At 37.0% G+C, this 17868-nt stretch overlaps 1 protein-coding gene across 1 annotated transcript in view; it reads left to right on the top strand.

Annotated features, from left to right (window-relative positions):
- CTNNA3 (catenin alpha 3) overlaps positions 1-17868 on the top strand; it is a 1573756-nt gene that overhangs the window by 1373828 nt on the left and 182060 nt on the right. The window contains exon 14 of the mRNA XM_060193489.1: positions 9921-10013. Within this exon, the coding sequence (XP_060049472.1) occupies positions 9921-10013 (93 nt within the window). The remainder of the gene's footprint in view (positions 1-9920; positions 10014-17868) is intronic.

Below are 17868 nucleotides of genomic sequence, written 5' to 3'. Positions count from 1 at the left end.
ATGTATGTCATTTGAAATCCAACTTTAATCCTCAAAAAAAAATGTCAAGCATCATGGCTCCTGTTTTTTAGGTTATCTTTAATATTTATTACGTTGAAAGTAGTTTAACTACATTTTTTTCTCTTTATTTATTTATTGGATAGAGACAGCTTGAAATTGAAAGGTAATGGGATGATAGAGAGGGAGAGACACTTGCAAAACTGCGTCACTATTTGCAATATTGCTTCACCACTCGAAAAGCTTTCCTCCTACAGGTGGGGACCAGGGGCTCAAACCCAGTCTTTGCACATTTTAACGTGCATTCAACATGTGTACCACCTACCGGCCCCTAATTACATTCTTCAGTTGAGGTAACATCATATTAAAACATCATTCAGTGTGCATCAGTGAAAGTCTACGTTTGTATAGAGTACATTAAGCTATCTTGCTTTCATTATTTGTTTCTCCTTCCCCTTCCATCTCTTCCTTTTTTCTTTGGTGACCACACATTTGTTATTTTTGTTTACTTATTTTTAATATTTTATTGATTTATTAACATGGGAGTTAGGAAAAGAGAGAGGAAGACAATATAGCCTCACTCTGATGTATACACTATTGGGGATCAAACTTTTAAATATAGTTTATCATAATTACGATCATTAAAACAATCTTTAAATATCAAAATTTTCTGATAATTGAGTAAAATCCTTGTTCCTAATTTTATTTACCCTTATAATAACACTAAGAATTAGGCAGCATTTTTGCTATTTGACAGGTGAGGAAACTATGCTTATTTCAAACTACTCTGGGTTTCCCATGGAGGGCTGCATAATAAGCAAGAATTTAAATTGAAAACTTGACTTCATTTTCCTAATTCTGAGATAGGATAAATATGAATCATGACTGAGTGATTTATATCTTTCTAGAAAAAAAATAGAGCTATCATGCACTAAGTTAAAAGGGAAGCTATTTGTATTATCATTGAGAATCTAAGTGATAAAGTGAAATTTGTTCTGGGATCATTTAAAGATTTTTTAGGGGGCTGGGTGGTGGTGCACCTGGTTGAGCGCACATATTACAGTGTGCAAGGAGCCAGATTCTGGTCCCTGGTCCCCACCTGCTGGGCTAAAGCTTCACAAGTAATGAAGCACTGCAGGTCTCTCTCTGTCTCTCTCCTTCTCTGTAACCACTTTCCCTCTCAGTTTCTGGCTGTGTCTATGCAATAAATAAATAAAGATAAAAAACAGATATTCTTTAAAAATATTTTTACTCTTATACATGACTGAAATTAGATAAAAATAAACTTATTTGGGACTTACAAAAATGAGCACATACGTAATTCTATTAAGCCCTATTCACCACAAAGATATTGTATACTCTAACTCAATTTAATGAGGCAGCAAGTAAGTACTATGTAAGTCCAGAGTAATTAATTTATATTAAAACCGAGTAACTCAATTGCCACAAAAATTATCACAGAGTATAGATGGATATGACAGATTTAGTAAAGAAAAGGATTAAAAAAACAATAGATCTTTAGAAGAAACAAACTTTCACTGCATCCCAGCTATCTCCAGCTTAAGTGAACATTTAAAATATGATGCCAACCAGACTTCCCTGGACAGACAACCCCACCTATGTGTCCTGGAGCTCCACTTATCCAGAGCCCTGCCCCACTAGGGAAAAAGAGAGGCAGGCTGGGAGTATGGATCGTCTTGTCAACACTCATGTTCAGTGGGGAAGCAATTACAGACTGTCACCTTCTGCATCCCATAATGACCTTGGGTCCATACTCCTAGAGGGATAAAGAATAGGAAAGCTATCAGGGGAGGGGATGGGATACAGAGTTCTGATGGTGGGAATTGTGTGGACTTGTACCCCTCTTATCCTATGGTTTAGTTAATGTCTCCTTTTTATGAAAATAAGAAAAAAGAAAAAGAGTGCATTGTTTTATAGAGATAAGCTTCTAAAAGGGTAGGTTTAAAAACAATTTGAGGATCTGAGAGGTGCAGCAGTGGATAAAAACAATTTGAGGAATGACCGGAGCTAGTTTTATTTCTTATTTTATCAGGATTAATTTTTTCCTTCAAGGTTTATTATCACTGGGTCAAGAACATGGTAAGGCAGGTGCCCTCCCAAGTGAATTATTTCACTGGTCCAGTTGTGAGAGCTTTGAAGATTTCCTGGGAGGAGTTGGGCAGTACTGCAGCAGGTTAAGATCATGTGGCTTAAAGCTCAAGGACCTGAGGAAGGATCCCAGTTGGAGGCCCTGGCGCCCCACCTACAGGGTAGTCGCTTCACAGGCCGTGAAGCAGGTGTCTACCTTTCTCTCCCCTCTTTGTCTTCCTCTCCTCTATTTCTCTCAGTCCTATTTAACAAAGCCAACAACAATAATAATTACAACAATAAAACAACAATGGCAACAAAAGGGAAATAAATAAATAAATATTTAAAAATAAAAAAAAGATTTCCTTGGGCTGGGGCAGATATTTAAAAGGCTTTCCTGTTTAAGGCTCTGAGGTCCCAGGTTCAGTCCCCAGTACCACCATCAGCCAATGCTGGGCAGTGCTCTGGTCTGTCTCTGTATTTCTCTTATTAAAATAAATAGTAAAAAAAAAAAAATCTTAGTACAATGAGTTTCAGAACAAACTAGAATGTTATGTACTGATGGCTATGGTTTCAGTCTGAAAAAAAAACAACAGAATTTTTAAATCAGTAAACAAGGGGCTGGACAGTGGCTCACCTTGCTGACTGCACATATTACAATGAGCAATTACCCAGGTTCGAACACAGTCACCACCTGCAGGGTAAAGCCTCTGGAGCAGTGGAGGTAGATGCAGATGTTATTCTCACTCTCCTTCTGTATCTCCCCCCGCCTTCCTACTTGGTTTCTGCTGATTTTTATGCAATAAAACATATGTTTTCAAAAAGTTTAAAAATATGAAAAATACACAACTTGTCTAATGATCCATAATTACTGAATGTAATACCAGAACTCAAGTTCATATCTGTATTACTGACAATATATGATTATTTGACTTTATGATACTATCTCCTCCATAGTAAAAATGGATTGATTGGAAACACACAGACACACACACACACACACACACACACACATACACACACACACACACACACACACACACACACACACACACACACACACTCTTCCAGATGGTGAAATATCTGGATTTAGGACATTTATCAGTTAATTGAAAAGAAGCTGTTTTGAGAATGTACAATATACAATAATGGCTAGTCCATTATCACTCTTCTTCATTTTAAAGTTGTGTTTATCCACTGATGAAATAGAGAATCATAACATTACTCTGGCTCATGCAATGTCAAGGTTTGTGCCGGGCTAGCTTTGTGGGCGGGAGACAGATGACCAGGGACTCATGGCTGAGCAGGGACGCAGTTCAATCTTTATTGAGCGGGGATGCAGTGCAATCAGTCTAATCCCTATTCATTAGAAAACCCTGTCCTTTATATCTCCTGAGGCGGAAGTGTCAGGAAGAGGAAGTACGTAGGATAAGGGGGTGGGGAGAAGGAAAAAGCGTGCGAACCAGTGGGGATTAAACGGTGGAAAACAGGATGTGACTAGGAGAGGGGACAGAGTGGAAAAAGAGCGCAAAGCAGTGGGGATTAAACCAGTGAGGGTCTCAAACAAAACAATGATTATGTAAATAGACCACAGAATTAAGCAATACAAGGGAACCTAACGTGATGATCAAAACAGACGGGGTCTTTGAAGCAGAATTAGAAGCAGACCAACAGGTTTGAATGCAGGACTCGTGATTGAGAGTCCAGTAATTTATTCACTGTGCCACCTCCCAGATTATTTATATATATATAATATGTGTGTGTGTGTGTGTGTGTGTGTGTGTGTATACACACACACACACACACACACACACACACACACACACACACATATAAAATTTTTTCCCAGTGCTCTGCTCAGCTCTGGCTTACGTTGATGTCAGGGACTGAACTTGTGTCTTAAAGCCTTAAGTATGATAGTTGATTTGCATAACCGTTATGCTATTTTCTATGACTCCTTTTTATTATTCGTCTTCCCATTATTATTTATCATTGGTCTTGAAAGAGTTAATGAACCATTCCAGAACTCATCAGAATACTTTTATTTCCCACTTAATTTAAATAGTGACATTACATATTTAACTTTTTATTTTTGCAATAGTATTCAGTCTTATGTAATCCAGATTTCCAAAAGCTGTCAGCAAGTATTCTGAATACTCCCCCACTGATTTTGTTCAAGAACAGAAAGAGGTCAGTTGTGGTGGCTTAGAAAGAAAACTATCCTGTTAAAGACAAAAAGAAACAAGAAAAAAAAGCACGGAAGTATGTGGGTGTAGATGAAAGGCTTATCTCTTCTTGCAGTTTCACCTCCAAAAACTGCTACTTGTGACTCCTGACAGAAACATTCGCTCTTCGTTTATTAAGTTCCTCTGCTTTTGAGTTGAATAAAATATAAATATCAATGGTGAAGTCATGTTACTGAAGTGTGGATTATCATTCAAGTCATAAACCTCATATACTTGTAAATAACAGATCAAAGTAAGGCCACCACACAGTCTGCAGCTGTAAAAGAATAAGGATGAAAAGGGGACTTAATCAGCTGAATTCATTTAGATGTTTTGGATACTGGTGATATGGCAATGAAATAAATTGTACAAATCCATTCCAAAATATTATGTGAAAAATACACAAAAATGACAAATAAGGTATGTAATTATGAAGTGGTGAGTTTATTCAGTTAATATCTAAGAGGAAAGTGAAATTCCCCTGTGGCTCTAGGTGCACATATTTGCAGCAAAATAGAGGTCATAGAGATCTACATAAAGGCTGAGTCAGGTGGTGGGGTGCCTGCTTAAGCATACACATTACAGCGTTCAAGGTCCTAGGTTCAAGCTCCTGATCCCCACCTGTAGGGGGAAAGCTTCATGAGTGGTGAAGTAGGACTGCAAGTGTTTCTTTGTCTCTTGTCCCCTCTCTCTCTCTCTCTCTTCTTTTCCTCTCAAGTTTGCTCTCTATATATCTAGCAGTGCATTAATAAATATATTAAAAGAGGTTTACTTAAAGCTAACAATTATTCAGCATATTGGAGGTCATAGTAAGGAAACAAATAATACATGAGAGGAGTTAGTTGAAGTAAGTACAGAGAAATGGGTGATACTTTCTGCAAGTGGCAGACATTGAAGAGAGTGATGGTTAGAGATCCTTGGGGTGAGAAAAATATATACAAAACTGGTCCGGGAGGTGGCACAGTGATAAAGCCTTGCTTGGAATCTCAAGCAAAAGGTCCCAAGTTCGATCCCCGGCAGCACATGTGCCAGAGTAATGTCTGGGTCTTTCTCTCTCCTCCTATCTTTCTCATTAATAAATAAATAAAATCTTTAATATATATATATATTTAATATATATATATAACCATTAGTGATTGGGAAATTGGGAGTTTTGTACAATATAAGTTTGTCATTGAAAGTTCCCATCTGTAGAGTGATCCAAAGAGAAAGAACACTGCTTGAAGTACTAAATTAAACAAATAATCTGTGTACACAGTAAGGCTTAAGGGAAACGAATGCTTACCTGAGTAAGCAGGTCTTGCTCCTTTCCAGTCAGGTTAGTAGACATTTTTCATAAAGTCTAAAGTCTGTATTCCTCACCAGGACTTTATATCAAAGGGATCATAAAGTTAAATGTGCATAGCAGGAATATCAGATATTTCCTGTGAAGTAGTTTTCCTTACATTTGCAAGAGTAACTTATGCCATTATTTTCTTAGCATTCTGAGGGAATAAAACCTAGAAGTTAAACAAATAAAATATTTTAGTTTGAAATTAAAAAGGTAAGAGTAAGGTAAGAAAAATATAGTTCTCACATATTTTGTTATTGTTATTTGTATGTTTCAATTTTCTCATGCCTCACCAAATAGTTCAACAACTACCTGCCTAACTCAGAAGCAATGACATAAAACAGTGTTATGGGTATTATTATAGTGAAGTAGTGATGACTAAGAAATATTTTAGCAAGCAATCCAACCTTGTCTAGGAAGTTCCTGAGTAAGGCAGCACTTAAGAAATCAAGTTTGAGCATAACTAGCTGAACAAGCTAATACAGTATCAGTAACAAAATAGTTGAGCTACATAAAAAGAGAGATAGAATAGATAAGTGAGGCAGAAGACAGAATAAGCATGATCGAGGATGAATTAGAGAAAACTAAAAAAAGAAGTAAGAGATCTCAAAAGGAGATTAAGAGATACAAACAACAGAAACATATGAGGTGACGTCAAAAGAGGTAATATATGCATTATTGGTTTACAAGAGGAAGAGATAGAGAGGGGAAGAAAATATTATATAGGACATAATAGCTGAGAACTTCACAGCTTTAGGCAGGATAAAAAAAAACAAAACATAAAGGTTCAAGAGGCTCAGAAGTTTCCAAACAGAACTAAGATAGAGACACATCATATTTAGAATGAAAAGGAATAACAGTAGGGAAAGGATCTTGAAGGCTGCAAGAGAAAAACAGAGGGACACCTACAGAGGAAAACTCATAAGATTATCAGCAGACTTCTCCACACAAACACTAAAGGCCAGAAAAGAATGGCAAGATATGTATCAGTCTCTCAATGAGAAAGGCTTTCAACCAAGACTACTGCATCCTGCTAGACTGTCATTAAAACTAGATGGAGGAAAGAAAAAAAAACCTTCTCAGACAAGCAACAGGTGAAGGAATCAACTATCACAAGTCTGCCATGCAAGAAATTTTGAAAGGTCTCATAAACAGTAACGTCACCATGAACATGCCATATATTGGAACACTCTAAAATTTTAGAATGCAATTAAAATATCTTCATTCTATAATATCAATAAATGCCAATGGCATGAATTCACATATTAAAAGGCGCAGGGTAGGAAGATTGATCAGAAAACACAACACAACCATATATTTTCTGCAAGAATCCTACCTAACTCAACAAGACAAACACAGATAATGAACTACCAAAGGGACAGGAACAGCTATTCTCATATCTGAGCAATAGAAATAAACATTAAAATAAAAAGATAAGGGTGGACATCACTGAATGCTCAGAGGATCAATCAATCAAGAGTATTTAATGGTTATTAACATCTATGCACCCAATGAGAGACAATCTAAATACATAAAACATCTACTTAAGGAGCTACATCAATATATTAACAACACAGTAATAAAAGGGGATTCCAACACCCCTTGGATATTAGACCAGAAAATACCAAAAGCTTAGAAGAAAATATTGACAGAACTCTTTTTGTCTTAATTTTAAAGGCATAATCAATGAAACGAACTCAATGAAGAAGAAGACTAAATAAAAAATAAAGCAGTGGGACTACATCAAATTGAAAATCTTCAGCACAGCAAAGAAAAAACCGCCCAGACAAAGAGACCTCCCACAGACTGGGAGAAGATCTTTACATGCCATACATTAGACAGAAGACTAATAACCAAAATATAAACCAAATTATATAAAGAGATCACTAAACTCAGCAACAAGAAAGCAAATGACTCCATCCCAAAATGGGGAGAGAATATGAATAGAGTATTCAACACAGAAGAGATCCAAAAGGCCAACAAACATATGAAACAATGTTGCAAGTCATTGATTGTCAGAGAAATGAAAATAAAGACAAGAATGAGATGCCACTTCACTCCTATGAAAATTTATTTTCTTTTTTTTTATTTATTTAGAAGGAAACACTGACAATTTCACACATCAGAAAAAGTAGCAGTGCTTGAAGAAATCACTTTAAGTGAAATAAGTCAGAAACAGAAGGATGAATATAGGATGACAGAGGACCTAGTGGGAGTTGTATTATTATGTGCAAAACTGACGAATGCTATGCATGTACAAACTCTTGTATTTACTGTCAAACATAAAACGTCAATCCCCCAATAAAGGAAAAAAGTAAATTAAAAGAAAAAGTAGCAACAAATTCTGGAGAAGTTGTTGGGACAAAGAAACCCTTTGGCACTGCTTGTGGGAATATAAATTGGTCTAGCCGCTATGGAGAGCAGTCTGGAGTACCTCAGAAAGCTAGAAGTTATCCTACCTTATGACCCTGCTATTCTTCTCATGAGGATATTCTAAGGAAACAAACATAACCATGCAAAAACAAAACAAACAAACAAACAAAAAAACATTGTGTATATCCATGTTCATAGCATCACAATTTGTAATAGCCAAAACCTGGAAGCAACCCAAGTGTCTAATATCAGATGAGTGGCTGAGCAAGTTCTGGTATATGTACATAATGGAATACTACTTAGCTATTACAAATGGCAAATTCATCTTCTTAACCTCATCTTGGATGGAGCTTGAAGGAATCATGTCAAGTGAGATAAGTCAGAAACAGAAGGATGAATATGGCATGATCTCACTCATAGACAAAAGTTGAAAAAGAAGATCAGAATGGAAAATACTAAGAATATCTAGGACTGGAGTTGATGTATTGCACCAAAATAAAAAATTTTGGGTGGGTGGAGGGGAGAGTTCTGGTCCTGAAACATGGACAGAGGGAGGACCTCGTTGGGGTTGAATTGTTATATGGAAAACTGAGAAATGTTATTCATGTACAAACTATTGTACTTTACTGTCAACTGTTAATGATTAATCTCCCATTAAAGAAATTTTAAAAAGCAAGCTTTGAACAGACATTAAATATGAAAGTCTAAGTATGTTAACAATTTAGCATAGATAGTGATGTTTATATTAAATTATGTAGTATTTAAAATCTTAGAAAGTTATAGCCCTAATCATCTTGATATTTTTTATGTCATGAGGCTTCATTAATAATCATCTCATTTACTGGCTAGCTGTAAATACTGTCCATGGGAACTCCATGTTTTTTGTCAAATTAATACTTAATAGGAACTTCGTTCTGATCAGCAAGACAGTTTATCTGGGGGGACACTAGCTTTGTCATGTGCATTATCTAAGTCCAAGTGAGAATACTGAGTATACTGCAAAGGACTACGACTGCCCTGGAGGAAGGTTTGGTGCTCTCTACATATCTTTCTTTTTTTGTCTCATTACTTCTCTATCTGAAAAACCCAGTCAAAAGTTGCAAAGACCTTGTGGTGAGAAATAAAAATTGAAATGTGTATTATATAGCATAAAGTTCACCATTTAAAAATATAAAATGTGTTTTTTTTAGATTGTAGAAAAAATCTTGAGAAGAAAGAACAAAACTGGAGGCTTCACACTCCCAGGTCTTAAACTGTATTATAGGGCCATGTGATCAAAACTGCTTGGTACTAGAATGTAGATGCTATTTATTTCATACTGATACTATTTCATTCTAGGACATTATCACCACCACTCCCTCCAGAATGTACCAATTAGCATCCCTTACCCAATGCCTCCTTTTCCTAGCCTCCTTCAGCAAGAAGTAATTATATTTCTCCCTTATAGAATTGTCTACTCTAGACATTATATATATAAATGGGACTATATAATATGCAGTCTTTTTTGGCTGACATCTTTTACTTAGTATATTTTCAGTATATGTGCTGTGGAAGCAAGCACTTAGTATATTTTCAATGTTAACCAGTGTTACCGTATATCATTATTTCATTCCATCTTTAATGTAAAACAATATCTTATTGTATGAATTAAGTACATTGTGTTTATTCATTCAACAGTAACTATATATTCATTTATTTATTTTTTTACTATTATAAATAGTGTTTCTATAAGCATTTGTTTGCAACATATTTTACGGCTACACTTTTATTTCTTTTGGGTGTATGTATAATGGTATAATTTCTGGGTAATATTAGTCTCTTTGCTTTCTACTTTGGTACTGAAATATTGCTCCAAAGGAGCTATACCACTGAATTTCTACCAACAACATTTTGCCTTCTTTTTATAGACACCAGAGGAACTGGAGGAAGTTTCGGACTTGGAAGAGGACCATGAGGTTCGCAGTCACACCAGCACTCAGACTGAAGGGAAAACTGACAGGGTATGTTGCCTGTTGAGAGTGAAGGGGAGAGTTGTGTGCAGTGACTTCCATATGTCACAGGAAAGATTCCTGAAGATCTGGAACATGTCTAGTGAAATACAGGGAGAGAACAATTCAAAATGTTGGATAACAGTATAAGGAAGATTATTCTATTTGCTTTGATAATTCACAGTAAGGTCACTTCTCCTCTTGTGCTGAAGCACTCCCTACCACTTTTGATTTTTATAGCAGTCATTGAAAGATAAAAGTGAATTGTACATGTTTGCTTAGAGTATAAAAGCTAAGCCAAGATCGAAATATACTTTGAAATTCCAGAAAGAACTTTTGAAGACAGTACTCTTCTTCTATGCTTATTTCCTATCCTGCCTAAAAAGCATGTACATGTATATACACATGTGAACATAGAAAACTACAAGGAATTTAACCAATATCTGAATAACTCTGAGATGTATTTTACTTAAATTCAAATGCATGGAAGTCTGTGAGGTTTATTCTCAGTCACTATGGTTTCATAGCATGTCAAAATCTTTGATAGTTTTAGTATCAGATTGTAAAATTTTGGTCTAAAAGGCAGGGAATGTATATTATCTGGGAATATATCTAAATAAATCTACTTATTGTTATATACTATAAAACTCACTTATTCTTTCTCTACCTTGGCTCATTGATTTTAAAGTGGGTATCTGAACTGAACAAACTCTTTACCACAGAGGGTATTCAGATGGTCAACATGAAAAAAATCTAATACCATCATTTGTCATCAGGGAAATGGAAATCAAGGCAATATTGAGATGACATACCACCTCAGAACTATGATAAATTAAGCTATCTCTTATACTGCTGGTGGGAAAATAATTTGGTCTAGCCACATTGGAGATTCCTTTAAAAATAAAAAAAAAGATTAAAAAAATCTACCACATGATCCAGTAAGTTCATAATTAATTATATATATGAATAACACAAAACATTAATCAAATTCAAAATATGTATCCACATTCATATTCACTGAAACACTATTTATAATAACTAAGATATATATATAAAAAAAACCCTAGTGCCTACACCAGGTCAATGGATGAAAAAGTTATGATGTATACACAAAAATGAAATACTCTGTAGTTAGAACGAAGGAAGGAATCTTCTCATTTGCTACAACAGAGATGAGACTAGAGGTCTGTGATTCTAAGTGGAATAAGGCAGAAAGGTAAAGACCTGTACCAGATGCACTCTGTATATGATAATTGTAAGAATTAACTAAATTGGGAGTCGGGCTGTAGCGCAGCGGGTTAAGCGCAGGTGGCGCAAAGCACAAGGACAGGCATAAGGATCCCGGTTCGAACCCCGGCTCCCCACCTGCAGGGGAGTCGCTTCACAAGCGGTGAAGCAGGTCTGCAGGTGTCTATCTTTCTCTCCTCCTCTCTGTCTTCCCCTCCCTCTCTCCATTTCTCTCTGTCCTATCCAACAACAACAACAACAATAATAACTATAACAATAAAACAACAAGGGCAACAAAAGGGAATAAATAAATAAAATAAATATTTAAAAAAAGAAAAAAAATGAAAGGAACAACTTTGGTGTTGGAAGTCGTATGGAACTACACCCCTGTCATCCTATAATCTTGTAAATGACTAATAAAATATCACCTTATCCTCAAAATAAAAAAAGAACAAAGAATAACAACAACAAAAAATAAATGTTTATTTTATATTTTACTTCTACCTGATGACTTGTTTTATTCTTTGGTCCTCTAGAGTTTGAGCTGGGAATATTTGGGGTCACATGACATGTGGCATTAATTTTTTTTTTCAAACCTTGTTCTCCTTGGTAAGACAGGAAGTTTTTATAAATAGCAAAGGAATGATAGAACTTGCTAAGTTCCCAATGGTGTGAGTGATCCATTCAAGCTGCTGCTAAGACAATGAAGATAGAAGGCTGGTGTTAGGATTTTAAAAATGATTGATAGGTGGGATTTTTTTCCTTCTATTTTTTTAAATTTTTTATTTATAAAAAGGAAGCATTGACAAAACCATAAGATAAGAGGGGTACAGCTTCTCACAGTTCCCACCACCAGAACTCTGTATCCTGTCCCCTTCCCTGATAGCTTTCCTATTCTTTATCCCTCTGGGAGTATGGACCCAAGGTCATCATGGGATGCAAAAGGTGGAAGGTCTGGCTTCTGTAATTGCTTCCCTGATGAACATGGGTGTTGACAGGTCGATCCATACTCCCAGCCTGTCTCTCTTTCCCTAGTGGGACAGGGCTCTGGGGAAGCAGAGCTCCAGGACATATTGGTGGGGTTGTCTATCCAGGGAAATCTTTCTTTAAAACTAGAATGCTAGGATTAAAATAGACATGTCATGATTCTCATTCTAACTCATCACTTGTAGGCCATAAGACTTGTTTAACATCTATAAACTTTAGAAACCTCATATTTCTTCATCTGAAGAATGAGAGTTTTCCATGCCTTTTTCACATTTGTCATGGTAACTTCAAAGAACATCATGCAGGAGTTGGGAGGTATTGCAGCAGGTTAAGTACATAGTACAAGGACCAGGGTTCGAGCCCCTGGCTCCCTACCTGCAGGGGCGGATCACCTCACAATGGGTGAAGCAGGTCTGCAGGTGTCTTTCTCCCCCCCTCTCTGTCTTCCCCTCCTCTTTCTATTTCTCTCTGTCCTATCCAACAACAACAATAATAACTACAACAATAAAACAAGAGCAACAAAAGGGAATAAATAAATATTTAAAGAACATAATGCATATGAAAATACTTTATAAACTTTGAATTATATGCTAAGAGATTAAGTTTTTTATTGCTACTATTTTTATTTATATTTTTGTTTCTGATGGAGATAACAAGTGATTTAGTTGACCACACACTTCCTATAAAAACAGCTCTTTCACTTTATTTTTTCCTATAAAACTACAATCATATTTATGCACAATTGTTAATATTAAGACATGGGTGAAGGGGAGTGACTAGGTGATTGCACACCAGGCTGAGCTCACATCTTACCATGTGCAAGGCCAGAGTTCAGACTCCTGGTTCCTAGCTGCAAGGTACTCTAATAAAGGAATTGAAAAAACGGGGGGAAAAAGGTATTTTGAATGTTAGTGAGATTAAGTGATTATTTTCAATCAAGATTATCTATGGGGCCCACTTCCTGCTTGATTTTCCTGTTGGTAGTGTTTTTTATTATTTTTTTTTATAAAATAAAAAATAACAAGAAGACTACAGGATAAGAGGGGTACAATTTCATACAATTTCCATCACCACAGTTCCTCAATCCCCTTCCCTTGAAAGACGTTGTATTCTTTATCCCACTGGGGACATGGACATTATGGGGTGCAGTAGGTGGACGGTCTGGTTTCTGTAATTGCTTTTCCGCTGAACATGGGCGTTGGCAGGTCAATTCATACTCCCAGCCTGTCTCTCTCTTTCCTAGTGGGGCAAGGATCTGGGGAGGTGGGGCTCCAGGCTACACTGGTGAGGTTGTTTGTCCTGGGAAGTCAGGTTGGCATCCTGGTAGCTGAAAAAACATTAATTTATAAAGCAGAACAAATTGTTTCTTCTAGCGTTTGCCCTTCTTCTGTAGCCAGTGAACAGTGTCAGGTTGAACCTGATGTAAAGTTTCGAGACCTCCTTTGAATCTGGAGACGCGGCAGTCCTTGACTATGTGGGTCATAGTCTGTCTGTAGCCGCAGGGGCAGTTCGGGTCGTCTCTGGCTCCGCAGCGACTATTCATGACTATTAATCATGAACATAAAAGCAAGAATATAGCAGAAGAGATTTGGGAATCTCCGTTTTGGAAAAAGCTAGTACATCTATTTTAGGTATATATTAAGGGTCCACAGATTTGCTAATTTTTGCCTGCACATGACAGCTAACATTCAAGTGGGCCAAAGGTATTGCCTAGGGAGATGGTGTCAGAGTTGGAAATAGGACCAGAAAGCTGGAGCAGGGCAGAGAGTAGCTCCCAATGTGTGGGTAAGGTATGTAAGTATCATTTGATGGTGTTTATTTTCTTTTTTTAAGGTCTACTTGCCTGCTGTTTTGGGTCACTGCAAACTATTGTGCACTTCTGCTTCAAGGTGTCTATTTTCCCCTAATGTATGGGCACATGTGCATATGTGCTCTGTCTCATGGGCCGTGTTCTATATCTAGGTTCTGTGGCTTTGTTAGGAGGTACACCATCTAAAATGGAATTGAGGAGTCTTATGAGCTAGGAATGGTCTCACCAGCATGCTGGAGCTAACGGGTTGACATTCCAAGCACAGTGTCTCTGGACACAGTCGTCCGAAGTGAAATGTGTTGAAGTGGTACTGGCTGCATTGATTTGGTTGAGCTCAGGAGATGCAGCATCCAATGATGACCTGATGGAATTTTTAATAGTGGGTTCAAATTTTTAGAACATTTCTAATTATGACCGTTTAATTTAAATATCAAATTACCTATAAGCTTAGACCAGGGAGAGCAGAAGCAACTGCTGGTGTCACTGTACAAGATACAACTATATGTAAATAGCATTAAATGGCATAAATCACAGTAAGGTCTTGTATGATACAGCAAATCTTAGCCATGGGATTTTCAAAGTCAACCAAATTCCCTAATAACTTGGTTCCAATGATCCACTGCCTTCTTAAATTCCAAGACGGGAACTCTCCCATTTTCTATAAAACTCATATTTCTCCCAATCCTGGAAACTCTGGGGCATGGCTAGTTTTACTGAACACTTCACTCGATCCATACCATTTTCTTGTTATTTTTATGTAACAGGACAGATATTGAAGAGGGAGGGGAGATAGGATAGGGAAAGATAGACACCTACAGGCTTGCTTCACTGCTCATGAAGCATTCAACCTGCAAATGGGGAGCAGGGGCTCAAATGGGTCCTTTTGCTTAGTTCTATGTGAGCTTTATCAGATGCACCACCACCTGCCTCTGACATACTACTTATCATGTGGCAATGCCCCTGAAATTGCTCTGCATTATGGTCTATTGTACCACCATGCACAGTTTCCTGACACTGGTTCATTTGTAATACCTCCAGATGACCAGTGTTGAGTGATAAGCTAGATACCTAATTATCAAATCTACCTAAAAAAATAATGTTTCCAACCTGATGACTCTCTAATAAGTTTCCCATGCCTAGTTTTTAAATAGCTGGAGTATTTTAAAGAGACCCTGAAGGCATTTCTGCAGTTATTATATGTAACCTTATATGGAATGGTTCACGCATTATAATACATGCATGATCTTATATGAGGCACAAACATCCAACAGAACAAATTTCATCAATATAGCCTTTTCTACTCCTTGAATAAATCATTTTAAGTGGATTTTCATAGGATTCATAAACTTCTCTATGGAAAGCAAGTATTCTTATAGCCCACTTTTATTTCTAAAAATAATTTTATTGGGGGATTAGTGGTTTACAGTAGATACAGTTAGTATATGTGAAAGATTCCTCAGCTTTCTGCAAAACACTCTCGGCCTCCAGCCCAGGTCTTCTTCCATTGTCATGTTCCGTTTTGTGTTTCCCCTTTCTTCTGAGATCAGAAGAAATCCGTCATGTTTAGGATGGTACCGCTATAGACCATTTCCCATTTCTGTACTTGCATTTTTCTTCTATTCTTTCCCTCTCCCTCAACTCTAACTTATGGGGGGTGCTGGGGAACTGGAGACTCAGGCATGAAAGTCTTTTGTGTAACCATTATGCTATCTCCTCAGGCCTTAGTATTCCAGTCTGTTTCATAAGATATATCATCCAGAGGGACAGAGAATGGGAAAGTTATCAGAGGAGGGGATGGGATATGGATATCAGGTGGTGGGAATTGTGTGGAGTTGTACTGCTCTTATCCTATGGTTTTATTAATGTCTCCTTTCTTAAATAATTAAATAATCATACAAAAGGTATATCATCCATCCCTCCAGAGAGAGAAAGAAAGAAAGGAAGCAAGAGAGGAAGAATCTTCCATTTCTAGTATCTACTATTTTAACTACTACAAAATATCTTTAATTTACCTTATGAGAGTGACTGGAGCACCAGTGTAGCATATGAAGCAGCAGGAAACAAACCCCGGTGGAGTCTCCATTTGCAAAGCACGCATTTGAGTCACTGAGTCACCTCCCTAAATGCCAGTTTCTTTTTTTTTTTTTTAATTATATTAATGGGACAATTGTTACAGTTGTACAGTTTTCTATCTCTCCATGGTAAATGCCATTGCACCATTCCCTCCACCAACATTTCCAATTTCTCCACCATAAGACATTGGGTCTCCATATCCCTTTTTCATCTTCTCCCCCAGCTTTTCTTTCAGAGCCCTTTTATCTGCTACAGTAGACCATATTTTATTAACTTGTACCCAGCACTGTCCCGTTGAGTGTTTCTCACTTTCAACTCCTGATATGCAACAATCAAAAACTGAAGATTCAAATATTTTATCATGCATTTATTTATTTAATATATTAAATTAACTTCATTAAGACAGTCACTCAGCTTTTAATAATAAGATCACTGGAGTAAGTTTTGTGTAACTCTTTAAAATAAGTAGATAATGTTTTAAGTTAAGAACTTTATTGGCTTCCTTTTGGCAGTTCTACTTGTACACTGAGATATTTAGTAGTCTAGCTTTTTGAAGAACAATCACCATAATCCTGATATGGCATTGGTAGATGGCCAACACCAGAATAGGTGATGCCTTAGAAGCCTAATAAAGGAAGAATGAAACTTTTTTTAAAATTTAAGCAGTGGTTAGTGCATCACATGGATAATTTAACTACAGTATGATCTAATTTTATTGGGGGGGTTAATAGTATATAGCAAATATAGTTATGGGTACATGTGTAAAATTTCTCAGTTTTCCTGCAAAACACTCTCACACCCAGCCTAGATCCTTTTGGATCATCATGCATCAGGACCAAACCTCCCCCTGGCCCTCAGAGGGCTTTACCTTGGCAGTGCACCAAACTCTTTCCAAGTTCTACTTAGTCTTTCCCCTTTCTATTCTTATTTCTCAACTTCTTTTATTTTTATTTTTTCCCTTTTGTTGTCCTTGTTTTTTATCATTGTTGTTGTTATTATTGTTGTTATTGCTGTCATTGTTGTTGGTTAGGACAGAGAGAAATGGAGAGAGGAGGGGAAGAAAGAGAGGGGGAGAGAAATATAAACACCTGCAGACCTGCTTCACCATCAGTGAAGCGAACCCCCTGCAGGCGGGGAGCCGGGGGCTCAAATCGGGATCCTTACACCAGTCCTGGCACTTCGCACCATGTGCTCTTAACCAGGTGTGCCACTGACCGGCTCCCTATTTCTCAACTTTTATGAGTGATATCATCCCACATTCATCCTTCTCTTTCTGGCTTATCTCTCTTAACATGTTTTTTTCAAGTTCTATTCAAGTTGAGGTGAAGAAGGTGACTTCATCATTCTTAATAACTGAGTAGCTTTCCATTATATATACCTAGGTTGCTTCCAGGTTTTGGCTATTATAAATTGTGCTGCTATGAACATAGTTGCTACAAACAGTTTTTTTTTTTTTTTTGGATGGATGTGTTTGGTGACTTGGGATATATTACCAGGAGATCTAATTGTTGAGTCATAGGGTAGGTCCTTGTCTTGCTTTCTGAGAGTTCTCAAATTTACATTCCCACCAGCAGTACAGAAGGATCCTTTGCCCCCACAATCTAGCATGTGTTAATACTACCCTTTTTGATATATCGCATTCCCAGAAGAGTGAAGTGGTATCTCATTGTTATCTATATTTGCATTTTTGTGACAATCACTTGGAACATTTTTTCATATGTTTACTGGCCTTCTGGATGTCTTCTTTGGTGAATGTCCTGTTCATAGCCT

The sequence above is a fragment of the Erinaceus europaeus genome, chromosome 1, assembly GCF_950295315.1.
Source record: "Erinaceus europaeus chromosome 1, mEriEur2.1, whole genome shotgun sequence".
In the NCBI taxonomy this organism is placed as follows: Eukaryota; Metazoa; Chordata; class Mammalia; order Eulipotyphla; family Erinaceidae; genus Erinaceus; species Erinaceus europaeus.
This window is presented reverse-complemented; position numbering and strand designations above follow the sequence as displayed.